At 42.7% G+C, this 14,736-nt stretch overlaps 1 protein-coding gene across 13 annotated transcripts in view; it reads right to left on the minus strand.

Annotated features, from left to right (window-relative positions):
- adgrl2b.1 (adhesion G protein-coupled receptor L2b, tandem duplicate 1) overlaps positions 1–14,736 on the minus strand; it is a 128,663-nt gene that overhangs the window by 12,672 nt on the left and 101,255 nt on the right. For 7 of the 13 annotated variants that reach the window (XM_085805542.1, XM_085805535.1, XM_085805541.1 and 4 more), the window contains 9 exons: positions 13,819–14,004; positions 11,480–11,518; positions 8,045–8,228; positions 6,341–6,463; positions 5,448–5,653; positions 4,788–4,961; positions 2,514–2,723; positions 1,632–1,852; positions 772–838 (listed from right to left, as the gene is read on the minus strand). In XM_085805542.1, coding sequence (XP_085661668.1) covers positions 772–838; positions 1,632–1,852; positions 2,514–2,723; positions 4,788–4,961; positions 5,448–5,653; positions 6,341–6,463; positions 8,045–8,228; positions 11,480–11,518; positions 13,819–14,004 — 1,410 coding nt within the window. The remainder of the gene's footprint in view (positions 1–771; positions 839–1,631; positions 1,853–2,513; positions 2,724–4,787; positions 4,962–5,447; positions 5,654–6,340; positions 6,464–8,044; positions 8,229–11,479; positions 11,519–13,818; positions 14,005–14,736) is intronic. The other 6 variants (XM_085805544.1, XM_085805539.1, XM_085805543.1 and 3 more) reach the window with 1 other exon arrangement.

Raw genomic sequence — 14,736 nt, forward strand, 5'->3', positions numbered from 1 at the left:
AGGGGCCGTCCTCTACAATATTCAGGTCTCTCACTTCTCTGCCAAAACACAGCGTGAAAAACAAGCGTTGCTGACGCAGCACCTCCCCTGGATTTCCATGTATTTACAGCCCATGGACAGATTTACATGTGTGTTACCGTATGCGCCTATATGGATATGCAGCGTGTGTTTGTTTAGGACTGTGTGCATGCATTCCTGCATGTGTTGTGTTGTGTGTGTGTGTGTGTGTGTGTGTGCGCGCGCGCGTCTACGTGCATTGTGAACACCCAGCGCACCACATGAAATATTAAAAGGTGAAGATGGAGATGTCCGTGTGCTGGGATTGGCTGGGGACGTGTCATGATCCTCAGCAGGGCTATGAGCTGTGGTAATGGTTGTCTGGCCCACCCACTCATTACTTCCATGTTAACCCCCCCTCTCCTCACCATCACCCTTGTTTTCCCACTGAGCAGATGACCTTCATGCCTGAGATGATTTCTCCTCCTGATTGCAGGAGGGGAGTATTCTCTAGATGTACAGCAAGGACCAAACAGCTTTAAGTTGTTGCCGCTCACCTATTCTGATTTCAGAGGATTTCATAGCTGAGTGGACACTGATGTCCCAGTGTCAGCTATAATGGGACCACTTTCCTTTCATGCAAATTGATCTGAGAAAGCAGAGCCAAGAGGCTGCCAGCGCAGAGAGAGAGAAAATCTATAAACTGTTTTCAAAGCTTTTCTTTGAAAGAGAAAAAAGAAAGTTATCACACATGCGCACAATATTACAACTTACCACAATAATGAAGGTTACAGGCCCAATGAAGCTCCAGATAAAATGGTTATCAACCCTCAGCCAGCATCTACAGGGAGCAAAAGGTGATATTCAGTTCATTAAATCATCTCACTGCCAAAACAAAGTTGTGTCTCATCGATCAGGGCGCAGGGGAGTCGGCTGGATGACGAGCTGCAGCTACAGAAAAGAGACTCTCCTCTGACCACAGAGAAGAAAACACGACTTTGGGGGAGTGCTGGCCTCGTGCCACGAGAAGCTGCAGTCTAAAAGGCAGCGGTTGTTGGACTCATGACTTCACAGTCTACAAATGTCCACAAATGTGTGATGTCTGACCGTGTGTATAAGACTCTGAGCAGTAAACAATGTAACAAAGACAGTTCAAGAATTATTATTACTAGTTTTTTAGGTTTTTTTTTATCTCAGTCTGTGTTTATCACCAGAAAACAGAAATGAATAGAATACTGGAGCAATAAAATAGAGTTTAATAAAACCCCATAAATGAGGGGATTGCAGTCTTATAAATCATAAAGCTTCCTGCGTAGATGAAAACCAGCGAGGAAGTGCATGAAACTTTTAACTAGCAATTATCCACATGTAAAGAATAAAAACCCAGCAGGCCAGAGCAGCTAGTGCACACATTCATTAATATTGCAACTTTGCTTCTCATCCTCTTCTTTTTTAGCTGTGACAGGGTGTAAATTTGCCAAGGAGCAGAGGTGGACCGCTACTTTGCAATATTACTATGATTAGAAGGGTCCTGCATGCTGTGTGGGTGTGTCTCGATGTGGAGAGAGGGAGGACTAATGCCCCTGATTTCTATCCTCGCGCGAGAAGAGTCGCTGCAGAGATGCTGCACTTACGCCCGCTGTGTGCCGTAGCTCCTGTAGTCGATGGCTGCTGAGATGCCCACCACCACGGCCGGGGTGAGGTACCCGGAGATGTAGTAGTACTTCCTGCGGGAGAACTCGCTCTCAAACACCTCGACCAGCATGAGGTACAGCTGCACACCCTCCAGACACATCCAGGCAAAGGCAGCCAGGAAGCAGAAGTGGAGTATCCCGGCAATGATGGAGCACACCAGCTGACAGGAAGAGACAAGGTTTTTAATGGGGTGAATTTCCTAGTAGCCAATAATTACTTTTTTCTAAGTATCAAGGTGTTTTATGTGTTTGTTCAGACTTTAAATGTTCACAGATCAGTGACGTTAGCCTAATTCAGCCAGATCAAATACTGTAGGATCAAATGGCGGCTCTGCTTAAAGCTGCTCTCATCACTATTTGTACACTAAATCAACAAAAGGTCACTTGAGCTTTTCAGCATCTCTCAGCTCATTTTGGTTTTATGGCCACCAATTTTATAGCTCTGGCTTCTAACCAGCAGGCAGGCAGCTGTTTCCAGCAAAAAATAAACCTACATTTGACAACCTGCCCAGCAGCAAAGAGCCGACAGAGGCTAAAGAGCAAGATATTTCCCCCAAGAGATGGTGGAGACCAAAACAGAGATAAAAGAAGATACAACAAGAGTGGATATACATTCATCAGTTATAGGCAGACACACATCTTTAAAAAAAAAAAAAGCTAGTACTGATCTCTGTCTGTCTGCTGAGCTAAGTAACTGGCTAGGAAATAGTTACCCAACTATTAAATAAATGAGGTAATAGATTGATCATTTTGTGTTACACCCAGCTGGACATACCCTCCTCCCCTTTGGTAAAATCTTCTGCAGTATAATTTCCACTCTACCTTTGGTTCAGTCATGTTGATGCCCACGAGGAAGATGAGCTCGCCGATGAAGAGGTTGAGGCAGAGGTTTTTGTGGATGGTGTTGCGGTCACTCTGCAGGCCGCGGAAGAAGCAGAAGGTGAAGAGGCTGATGGCGAGGCAGACGAGAGACACCGCGATGCCCATCCGCGTGATGACGGTGAGAAGGAGCTCGTGGACGCTGCCCTCCCCCTGCAGACACACACACACACACACAAGCAAAGCGTGGACTGACCTTCAACTCTTCAGACTTAATGACGGTGAACCCGTAATGATTGGTGACATTTAAACACACAGTGGTCGCTGCTGTGTTTGTTGACGTGTAAATTAAAGGCTATTATCACTGCTGCTGCTTTTGTTAATAACATTATTACACAGATGCATTTAACTGGTTTTATCATCATTATAAGGACGTGACAGTTTTACTGTCTACTTTGGTGCTTCAATATAACAGTAAATATACAGCCGTTCCTGGTCTCTCTCTCCTTCCTCCCTCCTCTTCCTCATCATCTGACACATTTCTGCCCTCTTGACTCAACTGGTCGAGGCAGACGACCACTCACCCTGAGTTTACTTCTTCATTTCTTCAAGTGCCTGCTCATGGTTGGACCTGCTGGCCTTCTCTCTGTAATATTGTAAGGTCTTGACCTTTCTCTCTAAAGTGCCCTGAGATAATCATAATGTTATAAGCTGGTGCTGTATAAATAAAATTGAATTGAACGCAGACCTGATGGAAACCCTGACATACAAAGATGTAATGAAAATGATAATACTAGGCTCTTCAGTCCTCAATGCTCCTCACATATGTAGATGACAATTCTAATTCTCTTTCAATGTGAGTGATGGAGGGCACATTGCATATCCTCATCTGAAGCAAAACACATTTCTGAAGGTTAAATAGCTTTGATCTAGTCAAATCAAGTTAATGTCTTTTAAAATGTAAGTCTTTTTAGTATAAAATTCCTTTTCTGTGTTTCCCTGTTGAGCTGCAATAGAGGGATAGTAATGAAGAGAGGGAATTTTATACTATAAAGACTTACTTTGAAAGATATCCCTCTGATCACACAAACTGCTGAAGCCTCTGCTTCCCTGCTTCAGGCACGCTTTCTATTAGCCTATATTTTTACATAGACAGAGAGTGGTGGATTCTGTTCTCACAACTCACAATGAGAAATACATTAGGAGGGGATCTCTTAATGGCCAGTGTGTGGATAGGAGGGATCATTACAGTGAGCAAAATCTGTTTTATTGTTCATACTGTATGGGCAGCTGACGGTTAATTTAGGACAGACATGAAAATTGCCTGTCTGTCCTTCAACTTCATCATACGTGATGACATTTGGCGCTTTAACAGAACATGCTTAGATCACATTATGCGGCCCATGTTGCATAAAGTGACATTAGTTGAACCACTGCCACAGAGAACCCCAAGACCATGTGATGTGACGTCCACATGTGGGTTCTGTTTTTGAGGCCAAATGGCATTTCATCAAGTTCCAGATGATCTAAAACTGAGCACGTTTCAAGATGGGAACGAGGCAAAATGTGAAAATAGCAGACTCGACCATACAAAATATCACTCAAGGACACGGTGGCCTGAAAGTGAGGCAATTCTTCCTGTGATATTTGTAATTTTATTGGGGGCAGGAGTTACAGTTGAGGTGATGTGTAGGGAATTGGTGTGAGGGTAAGCCTTGCCTCAGGGCTCTGGTTTCAAGCTGTGGTTAAGGTTGAGGTTAAGACAGATGACAGGGACAGAGTTCAGGAGTTGGGACATATGATTAAACAAACCACAAACTTATCCTCCACATTTATTACTGGCTAGGTCCTGCTACACATGCTATTTATCATGTAATTGGATTGTAATTGCATTTCACAACCAAATGGATCCTACACCACTTCAAGCGGGGTGGAAACATAAGTTAAAGCTGAGGTTATAGTACAATTTCCCATGTTTCTCAGCGACATATGCATAGAGGGATATTAGACACGGACCACAGGTAAAATATAATTAGTTCTGATAATGGTACGGCACTTCCTATCCTGATCCACAATCTCGCTCTTTAAAAGTGACAGCCTGCTTCCTCTTCTCCACCCAACCCCTCCTCCCACCCGCCCTCACCTACTCCTCCAGCAATAATCTAATTATCTCCACTGAAATGGCATTCTTGTTCTTGCTGTGTGTGCACAAACCTATCAGTGAGACGGTGAAAAGAACAACTAACTTAAAAAAAAAGAAAAAAGGGAAACACTCACCACATTGCCGCGATGAGCCATGAGGATGGCAAAGTTGGTCAAGTGACTGCAGGAGCAAGTGGTGTGGCTCTTGTTGGTGTCTAGCAGTTTACAGCCCTGAGTTGACCAGTATCCCATCATGCTCCGCTCAGAGTAATTCCAGAAGGAACAGTTGGGATTGTAGTAGTGCTCCTTCTACAAAGCAACAAACACACAGAGAGAAAAAGAAAATGATCAAATATATATGACTGTGCTCTGAAATATGCATGATCATACACATACTTGCCTTGTATATTTCATATCCATGACTATAACTCACTGTATATCATGTATGTGTAGACTCTGTTTACATGTGCTTGTTTTGCCAGTTTGTATCCGGGCAATTAAAACTCTTTAAATGCAATGATTTGATGGAAGAGAAGGGATGAAAGAGATCAAAATAATACAAAAAAAACATGTGATGCAATGTGAGAGGGGTTACTATGGCAATTGCACAAGACAAAACATGACACACAAGAGGCTTGACTTACTTCCCATACCCCTCTAGTGCAGATTAGAGCAGACACAGTAGGGAAATTTCTGCTGCAATAATACATTGGATTTGCCCTTCAATGTCAGAGTCTGCCTCTGCAAAGCCGAGCTCTATAGTGTGGTCTGCACGAGTCTCAGGGGAAGACTTACATCCAGGTGCTCCAGTGTGAAGATCACCGGGTCGGCCACAAACACACGGCTGGACTCCTTCGTAATAGAGGCTGAAAGGATGTGGGAGTTGACAGTGAGGGAGAGGTTGCGTTTGTTCAGGTCCCCCATGCCCCTCAGCGTGGCATTCTCTGTGCTGAGGAACTGACCCAGGTGTTTGTACAACACAAACACCAGCTTGGCCACACCTGCAACAGGCAATAATAGAGTAATCAGACATGCAGCATCCATTAAAGCAAAAGACGGCATACAGTGTTCATTCAGTGGTATTATATGAATGTACCAAGCAATAATTGGCCGCCCCTGGATCTGAGACCACAGTTGTAATAAGTGTTTTACTACCGGTGGGCACTGGAGCCAGCATTGAGCAAAATCTCAATTTGCACCTTGGGTGAATTAAAAGAGAATGGTAGAATCTATCTTGCTATTTCTAGCATAGTGAACCAGGTTCTCTCTAGCACAATAAGTCAGGTACACCACATTTAATTCACATAACATTTATAGGTGGAAAACATTAGTTTAATTAAAAATAAAACAAAACTTGTGATTCTGAGTTTGCTTTTGTACCATTTCTTTCTTAGTGGCCACCTGAGGTAGTGCAGAAGAAATAATAATAGAGCATAGTGATCTTTAGTAGAGATGCTGATGAGGAGCTAGGCTAGCTGCTCCTCCAGCTGTCAGTCTTCATGTTAAGCTAATCACCTCTAACAAGTGTGAGTGGTAGAAAAATAATAATTTTATTCTCAGAACACAAACATGGGGCAAAAATTATTAATTGGCTTTTTCGGTGTCAGTAAACGCTGCACCCCCCAAAAAAAGATAGAAAAAAACCACAACCTCACCATCATTACATTCAGCAATTGTGTGGTTCTCACCATTTTTGCTGTTGACTTTGACTGTGTTGGAGGAAAGCTGAAGAGATGCTCCACCTTTGTTTGTCTGTGGAAACCTGAAGTCTTGCACCTGACCATCAGTACTTAACACGTACACTTCCAGCACTGGGAGAGGTAGGAGGTGAGGAGAAAGAGAGAGAAATAGAGACAGAAAAAGGAGAGACGAATAATCATTGGCAACATACAGTAGAGTGTTGGCAACAAAAATAGTACATTGTGTTTAAAAGTGCTCTGAAGTTAAGCCCTGGCGGGTTATGTGTGAAGATTCGAGGTTTATTATACCAGTAACAGAATCCAATCTTATCAGAAAGTGTCATTTACTTAAAGAAAACATGTTGCTACGGTGTTGGTTGGGATTGTGAATGTCTTTGAGACCATAGCAAAAGGAAACATAACAACAAGGGCAGCGATATAGGATAGGCAAAAGCAAGCGCACGGCCAACTGCAGCATGAATGTCAAATATTCATAGGATCAAAAATATCATTGAGCTTTTACTTTTTCTTTCCCCCTGTGGGTTCAGATAACTCTTGGCTCGACGAGCAAATCTCTGAAAATCCTCCAAATTCCTGCAGCCACTCTCTCCGGTATGCCAGCTGCCGGGTGGTGCTCCCTTTGATGTGTGAAATTACTGAAGGGTCAGGAGGACACACGTATCAGCACACTCCCTCCCATCAGAAACGGCCGCACTTCCTCAGATAGATGGCTTCTGACAGACGGAGATGAGGAATTGTTCTCTGGTCGCTCTCTCTCCCCCTCCCCCCCTCTGCCTAGTTTTTAGCTCCTGCTCCCTTTCCTCTCGTCTTACCCTTGATGCTCACCCGGAGGTGCCATTTTCGCTTCGACAAACTGCTAATTAGCAAGAACAATCATTTTCTGATTTTTTTTCAAGAAAGGTCAAATTAGATGTTCTATGAGGCTGTGTGTTTCCTCATATGGCCGTATTTATTTCTCCACTGGAATATCATCTTCACTGGGCAGATAAGCGAGAGCTTGACACTTGAGCTCGTAAAACTTGCCCAAATATAGTGATTAAGTGGCCAAAATGCTGCATATTACACAATATATTAATCAGTGCTTTTGGTTGCGACAGAGCAACTAGTCCTTATCAGCTTAGCTAACTTCCCCTTAATGGGAAAGGCTTGGAGAGAGTAGACAGAGTGCCGTATGAATGGAGCTATGACACTCAATTGGTTTCTTTGTTTTCCCCCCAGAGGTCTGGACACTTCATCTTGCAGCACACATTCAATGAGGTGACTTTACTATGCAAGAAAAAGATTAAAAATCAATGAGGTATAAGACAAAAAGGGTGAGTAGGAGACCATAACCATAGCAACAAAGAGTTATGAGAAGAAATATGAAGCAGACTTATATTAATGAGATCGTGCTGCTAATTAACTTCCTGCGAGGGCACACTGGCTTGGTTTTTTAAAGACATATCTTTTATTGTGATGTGAGCCAGATGTGGCATTTGCTTAAATTATATTCCTCAAGAGGGCCAGTTGTCCAGGTACAAAAGGAAAAAAAAATATCGCTGTGAAACCAATTTTACCATTCAGTTTGAACCGCTTTTACTGAGACATGGTGCGCAGCCAAGAAGGAAAAATAACCGTCAGCATAATAAATTGTGACTGACAGATGTGTACATCCCATTTTATCTATTTTATAGTTATTGGAGAGGAACTTACTTATATTCTCTGCCGGTACTTTTACGATCGCTGGCTCAATCAGGTTTTCAGCGAGAACAAACGCCCCCTCTTCCAGGGTATCCAGTAGCATAGTGGCGGCGTGCGTTTGTTCTGTTGAATTCATGTCTTTCCAGGATTTCAGTGCTTCCGGCCTCAGGAGGTTGTCAACAGTGTCCACGATTGCCTGTATCCATGGAGACAAGTGAAATGTCAGCTTGCTGTTTCCTCCCATCATAACCTCAGTTTTATAACAAGGCGTGGGGACTGGGCAGCAAATGATTAAAAGGGCATGCATGGCCAACAGTGACAGCAACAACAGGGAGATCACTCCGAGTGGAGATATGAGGGTTCAAGGAAGTCATGGGTAACTAAAATAATGATGATGATGAAAAATGCAGCATAAATTTTTTAATATTCTGTTTACAAAAAATAGGTCTAATCAGAGGGAGTCTCTTTTAGACCCATTTCCTTTCTGAATAATAATGTAAAAATGCTTGAGGGGAAAAAGAAATGCAGACCAAATGTTTCCTTCCCCTCACTGTCTACAATGCTGCATTCCCAATTTTAAGCAGCTATTTTTCCAAAATAACAATTATCCCCATGAACAATAGTCTTATTTCCAGGACAGGATCTGCCCATAATGGACTTGAGTACTATTCTCCTGGAGAAAAAAGGGGGGCATTATCATGAAATTCATGTCCAGAGCAGCAGTCTGAGTCAAGACGGGGAGTTAGAGGGTGGATTTCTGATTGTTTTCAATGGCAATGCTTTCATTTCCTGCTTTCAGATAAGCAGTAAGTAAGCAAAACATTCCACAAAACCCACACAAGTATCATATGTTGATAAAACAAGAGTTTCCCTTGACCCCAGTAGGGTGAGTTCACGACTCCTGCCTGGCACAATCACACCACAACCAACTTTCTAAAATCCCACTAAAGACAGACAGTTGTATAAAGATTCAAAATCCAGAACAGCCCTTGGTGTGATAAATCAAAGTGACAATTTAACCATAGGTGCCATTAACCACAGTGAGCCCTACCACAATAACGGTAATTAACCACAACAAGCCCTTGCTCACTGTACCAATTAGCCACAGCTATGATTATCCAAAACACTAATTGACCACAGACGGGATTATCCGTTTGCCTGGAATAACAAGAAAAGCGGGATCAACTAAAGTCTGCACCAATATGTGATTAACCACAACATTTAAGCTCACGTTAACCACAGCGATGATGACTGTATCCAGAGGCAGGGCTCTCACTGTGTCTTTATATCTCACACCCAAGCACAGAAATCAATCTCTGTGGCCCTGACCTTGCAGGCAACTGGAGGCTTGTGAGCTGTGACTATGATAGGAGTTAAGTGTGTGTGTGTGTGTGTGTGTGTGTGTGTGTGTGTGTGTGTGTGTGTGTGTGTGTCTGTGTGTGTGTGTGCAGGAGAGAGAGAGTATAGTCACGATTACAGGGTCGAAGCCATTACAACCAGACAGACACTAAATGGTCTTCCCCCCCTGGTGAGTCTTCCTCAAAGGAACCATGAAATCCAAAGGGGGGGGGGAGGCTGGCTGTCTCTAATTTGTGTAACACAGAAGGAATCTGTGTTCTCATTGAATCCTCTTTAATTCTCACTGGGTGGAGGTCACTTTACAAATCACAGGGGTCCTGCCAGGAAAACCCCTGTGGCTCGCTTTATATACATATATATATATATACTGTATATATATAGGCTATACATACAGTATAGAAACATCGGTGAAAGCTTAGCGAACAAGCCCGCAAACACTTAAACTGCTACGATTTGGTGCCACAAAAACGAGCTAGCCTTGAGACTGCACTTATTACAAGCCACATGGTGCTTTGAGCTACGTTGATAGCAACCTGCTATGCCAAACATGCTAACATGGTTAATGTTCAGCATTTTTTTCCTGTTCTTAACATTTGTTGATTAGCATCAAAAACAATGGAGGAGAAGAGGCTGATATTTGGTCATGAAGTTACTAACGGACAAATTAAAATTCGTCCAATAATCAATTCATCGATCTGTCTGCATGCCAGCATAGTGACTAGGCTATATGAAGCTGCAGCACAGTGTGACAGACAGCTCAGAGGCAGTCTTGGTATTTTGAGATTTTTTTTTGTGACCGATTGCTGCAATTTGCTTCAAAATTCGTACTTCTTCTCTGGGGTATCAAGCAAATCTAAACACCGAGACATGACAAAAGTATTTTTAGATTCGCTTCACTTGTCACCACTGATGAAAATCAGCTATAAATCATAGGGGGAAAAATGCTCCTTATACATTCCTGAACTTGCCTGAGAAACATCATGTTTTTATGTCTTCTTAGGTGTCAAAGTAGTCCAGCAATAGTTGGCTGAAGTTTCAGGAGTACATCGCAAAAAGAAACTGCTGATAGCTAATTCAGCATACTTTTAGTGGAATGTTTGGGCTACACAAAAAGTCAGAGAATCACCAAAGTCATTGAGAATTAATCTCTGGGAGCTGCGACTGTGAAATCCATCCAGTAATTGTTGAGATTCTTCCAACTGAATGACATTGCTTCATATTGACATCCTGCACACCTGAAAAGATGTTTCCTCAGCTGAGGGAAATGTGTTGCCCTTTTCTCACAGTAAAATGAGGCTTCAAGAAAAACAACCTAAACTTACAGAGAGCCCACAGGAGCCACGTGAGAAACACAAAACCTGATCATTTGTTTTATGCCATGCAAGGCATCACCTCCAGAGTGTTTACAGCATGCCCTTGTCTTTCAGCACAACCTACCAAAGGAAATAAACTCTGCCGAGGCAGAGGAAAACCAAAGTGTCTGGGGGAGAGACTGAAAAATCAGAATGGAACACAAACATATTAATGGGCTCAGAAATTAATCCCACAGATAAAACACAACTGCAACGAGATTTTTTTCCACCAAAGGGACAAGGGAGACCAGAAATTGTACAATGTAAGCAAGTGAAAATTGAGCACACTGCCACTTTGATCACACTTCTGGTTGACAGGGAGGTGCAATTACGACCGTGGGAAGGCAATTATTCACACAACGCATAAAGAGCTGACAAGAGAGACGGAGAGAGAGAGAGAGAGAGAGAGAGAGAGAGAGAGAGAGAAAGAGTGGGGGAGGTAAAAGAGGAGGAGAGAGAAAAATGAAAGAAAGATGTACAAGTGATAGCACACAAAGGAGGGAAAATAGGACAAAGACGAAGTGATATTGACGGTGGCATCCTCAGATGGACAGAATGACAGCAAAACAGACAGCCGAGTCAGATGAGGAAGCAGCCATATCTTGTACAAGCACGTTCACCAGGCATATACTGTAACAAGACAATCAAGGACATTAGGACTGACAGTGCTGCATGCTGCTGGTTAGACGTTAGGGATTGGGGTGAGGAAGCAACATGGAAAGCCTTGTAGTTATACCTTCATGTATGCCCTGCATGTCTTCTCTCTTTTTTGAAGCTTTTTCGCCAAAAAGAGGATCAAGAGACAGATTGAAGAAAGAGGTGGTAAGAAAACAGGAAGCATTAAATCAGACCACTTACCATACATTAAAGAATTAATAAAAAAGAAGAAGAAAAGACACAGAGCTATGAACCACAACCTTAAAATGCAGCGACAGCTCTAAATGCTTTTCCGGGGAACGGTGTTTGAATTCTAAATATGAATATGGCTCACATAATATCGAGGTGAGGAATGCACAGCGGTGTGGAAGAAAAAGTACTGAGACCTGATTCTGATGCTCCCCATTAGTGATGCTTGAAAATATGTTGAGAAGATAAACAATGTGGGATGAGGTCGTTTGTATTTCATGGCATGGAGATTAATATAGCACTGGCTCTTTTTTAAACCCCCCTGTTGGTCTCTTGGAATTAAATAAGTAGCTTTCTCCTCCTAATTGAGTCACACCAGAGAAAATCACATACCACAAGCTCTCCCGCTGCATAAAAAAACAAACATATGAGATGTTCTTTGTGTCCAGATTACAACCTCCTCGTAATAAATACCTCAGGAAGCCAAAATGATTATTCAACATAGTCAATATTGCTCCCACAGACAACTTAATTTACTTTTTGATTTGTGGGAAATGGCTGCACGAAACGTAAAGGACCATACCAGTGTTTTTCATTGTTGTTCCTTAACAAAAAATCGGCATACACTGCACCCTGAGTTTCATTTATTCCCATCTGGTGTTACAATCAATCACAAGACTCATTAAACTTGTTTGTTAAAGCTGTCTAAACTGTCATCGTAGGGTACAGTCAGATTTTGTAAACATCATCACAAACAAAGGAGAATGTTTCTAATTAGCTTTTTGCATGACAAAAACTACAGATAGGCGAACGGTTTCACCTCTGACCCAGCACCTGTAAACACACCATGGAAACCATGTGTACATTACTGCAGAGACCATTTTTCAGTATTAAGTTACTATATAAGTTTCCACAGCTGAACACTTAACTATCAAGTCAGGCATATGTATTCATTAAATCTGCACTATGCCTGTCTGTTAGAATAACCAAACCATGGCTCCAAAAAGATGGCCAAGGGTATAGAAGAGAGGAGTGACCTGCTGCATACAGAAAGTGGATTTTTACAGTAGCCAGCCTATTAGAGTGAATGTATTGTCTGATTTTTTACACACTGAGTGTGTATGCAAACTGATGTCAAGCATTATTTTTTTTTCTGAAATTTGCATCATCATTGCAGAGAAGAGCACTGCAGGCTTATAAAGTCAAAACGTAATTAGGCTGAATTAGCAAGCAGCAATAATGTAAGTGACAAAGATTAACGCAGACTTGATTTTCACAGTGACAGACTGCTCACGTCTATCACAGGACACCGCTAATAGATTTTCATATTGCACAGAGACAAATGGAAACCAATGGTTTCCTGGACCAGTAGAGACGATTCATCAAGCAATCTGAAATGCAGCGGCACAGTTTGCAGAGTGGTTAGCTGTGATGTTAATTGTGTGTGATATTTAGTAAAGATGATGAAACATGCAAAACTACAGGCATGGTCCTTCCCTTCAGTCATTATTTCTTGTAATCACATGCTGTTGATGTTGCTGTTGTTGTTGATGTGACGCACAAATCACTGCAACACTATCGCTGCTCCACTAAGAAAGCTGTTAAGTCTCGTCTGCAAATGCATTATAGCAATTGAAGATAAGAACATAAAGGTACAGAAGGGCACCGACGACAGGCTCCATTTTAGTGCAAATCACCTTGTTTACAGAGAAACTGCTGTCGAGAAAGTCTGAATAACAACGTAATTTTTCAAACTGTCACTCATCTCTCCATGGGACTGCCAGCAGCAGAGATGTAGGGTTCGTTTTGGGCCTACTCTTTTCTCTCCAAGCGCTTGCAGCAGCTCCAGGAGAGAGCAGTTCCACACTTGTCAGCAGTGAAGAGTTGTTCTACGTGTTGGTGGGGGGCTCATGGCCATTAGCTCCTTTAAGGTGGAACTGCCAGGTGAGCCTGCGTTTTCCAAAGCAGGTAATTACCAGGGAGCTGTAGAGGAATGAGCTCCCCCTCAGGGCTAGACCTGCCTCTCTAGCCCCCTCACCTGAGACTGTGTGTGTCCATGAATGTGTATGTGTGTGCATATGAACAAGAACAGGCAGAGGTTTGTGTTTGTGTGTACCGGTAGGTGTCCGGCTAATGAATGTCCTGAGTCATGCTGACACCGAGCCGGGCCAAAACGGGGACAAAGTTTAATGAGAGGTTACAATAGGCCAGACAGGAATTTCACAGTACCTTGTTGAAGCTGCGTCCAGCTGAGTCCTTCTCGCTGGGTCTGAGCTCCTGCAGCTGAGCGTCCAGAATGTCCACGAGCTGCTCCATCAGGCGCACCGAGGAGCTGACGTCTCCCGCAAACACTGGGCCCTGTGTGTGTCGTGCCAGCTCATTGGCTAAATTAGCAGCATTTTCACCACTTCGGATCTAAAAACAGCAACAGGGAAAGAAAACGGGGGGTGTCAGCGAAGCATCAGTGAAGTGGGCCTGAGATGATGTTTCTGCAATGTGAAGCTGAAATAATGTATCCCACATACGCTCCAGTCATAATCCACTGCAACACAGCTTGTTCAGAAGGAAAAAGTAATTGTGTGCAAAATTAATGTAAGCACATGGATCGCGTGTTTAAGCAGGGAACATAATAGATGACTGTGATACAGAGGCTTAAGAAAAGAAACGACAAAGAAGAAAAAAATACCAGGGCTCAGCAATAATGGTAGGCTGTCAGTATTTGTACTGTCATGTGTGATCAGTGAAATCCACCACTTATTTTGTGATAAAATGCGCTAATTTTTTGGATGCATCAACCCTCCCCCAACCTGCTTAGACTGAGCAATGACCCAATTTCATCCCACATACTAATTTTAAACAGTATATACCATATAGCAGCCCTCATGGTATGATGTTTTTGCACTTAGTATAGAAATACGTGTCCTTTTACAGTTTAGCACTTAGAGGAAATGAAGTGGTACATGCACCGACATCAATCACAGTGCGACTTGAGAATGCCACTGTCAATTCAACGACATATCATGCAGACCATAATTATGAGTGGGAGGTAAATGTTCAAGACCGCTCGGCGTCCTAGGTGTAATTGAGAGTCAGATATATCAGAAATATCTAACCAATACATTATCTTACACTTAGGCCAGGAGAACT

The sequence above is a fragment of the Trachurus japonicus genome, chromosome 17 (genome assembly GCF_045865225.1).
Source record: "Trachurus japonicus isolate A0001 chromosome 17, Traja_1.0".
Taxonomy (NCBI): Eukaryota; Metazoa; Chordata; class Actinopteri; order Carangiformes; family Carangidae; genus Trachurus; species Trachurus japonicus.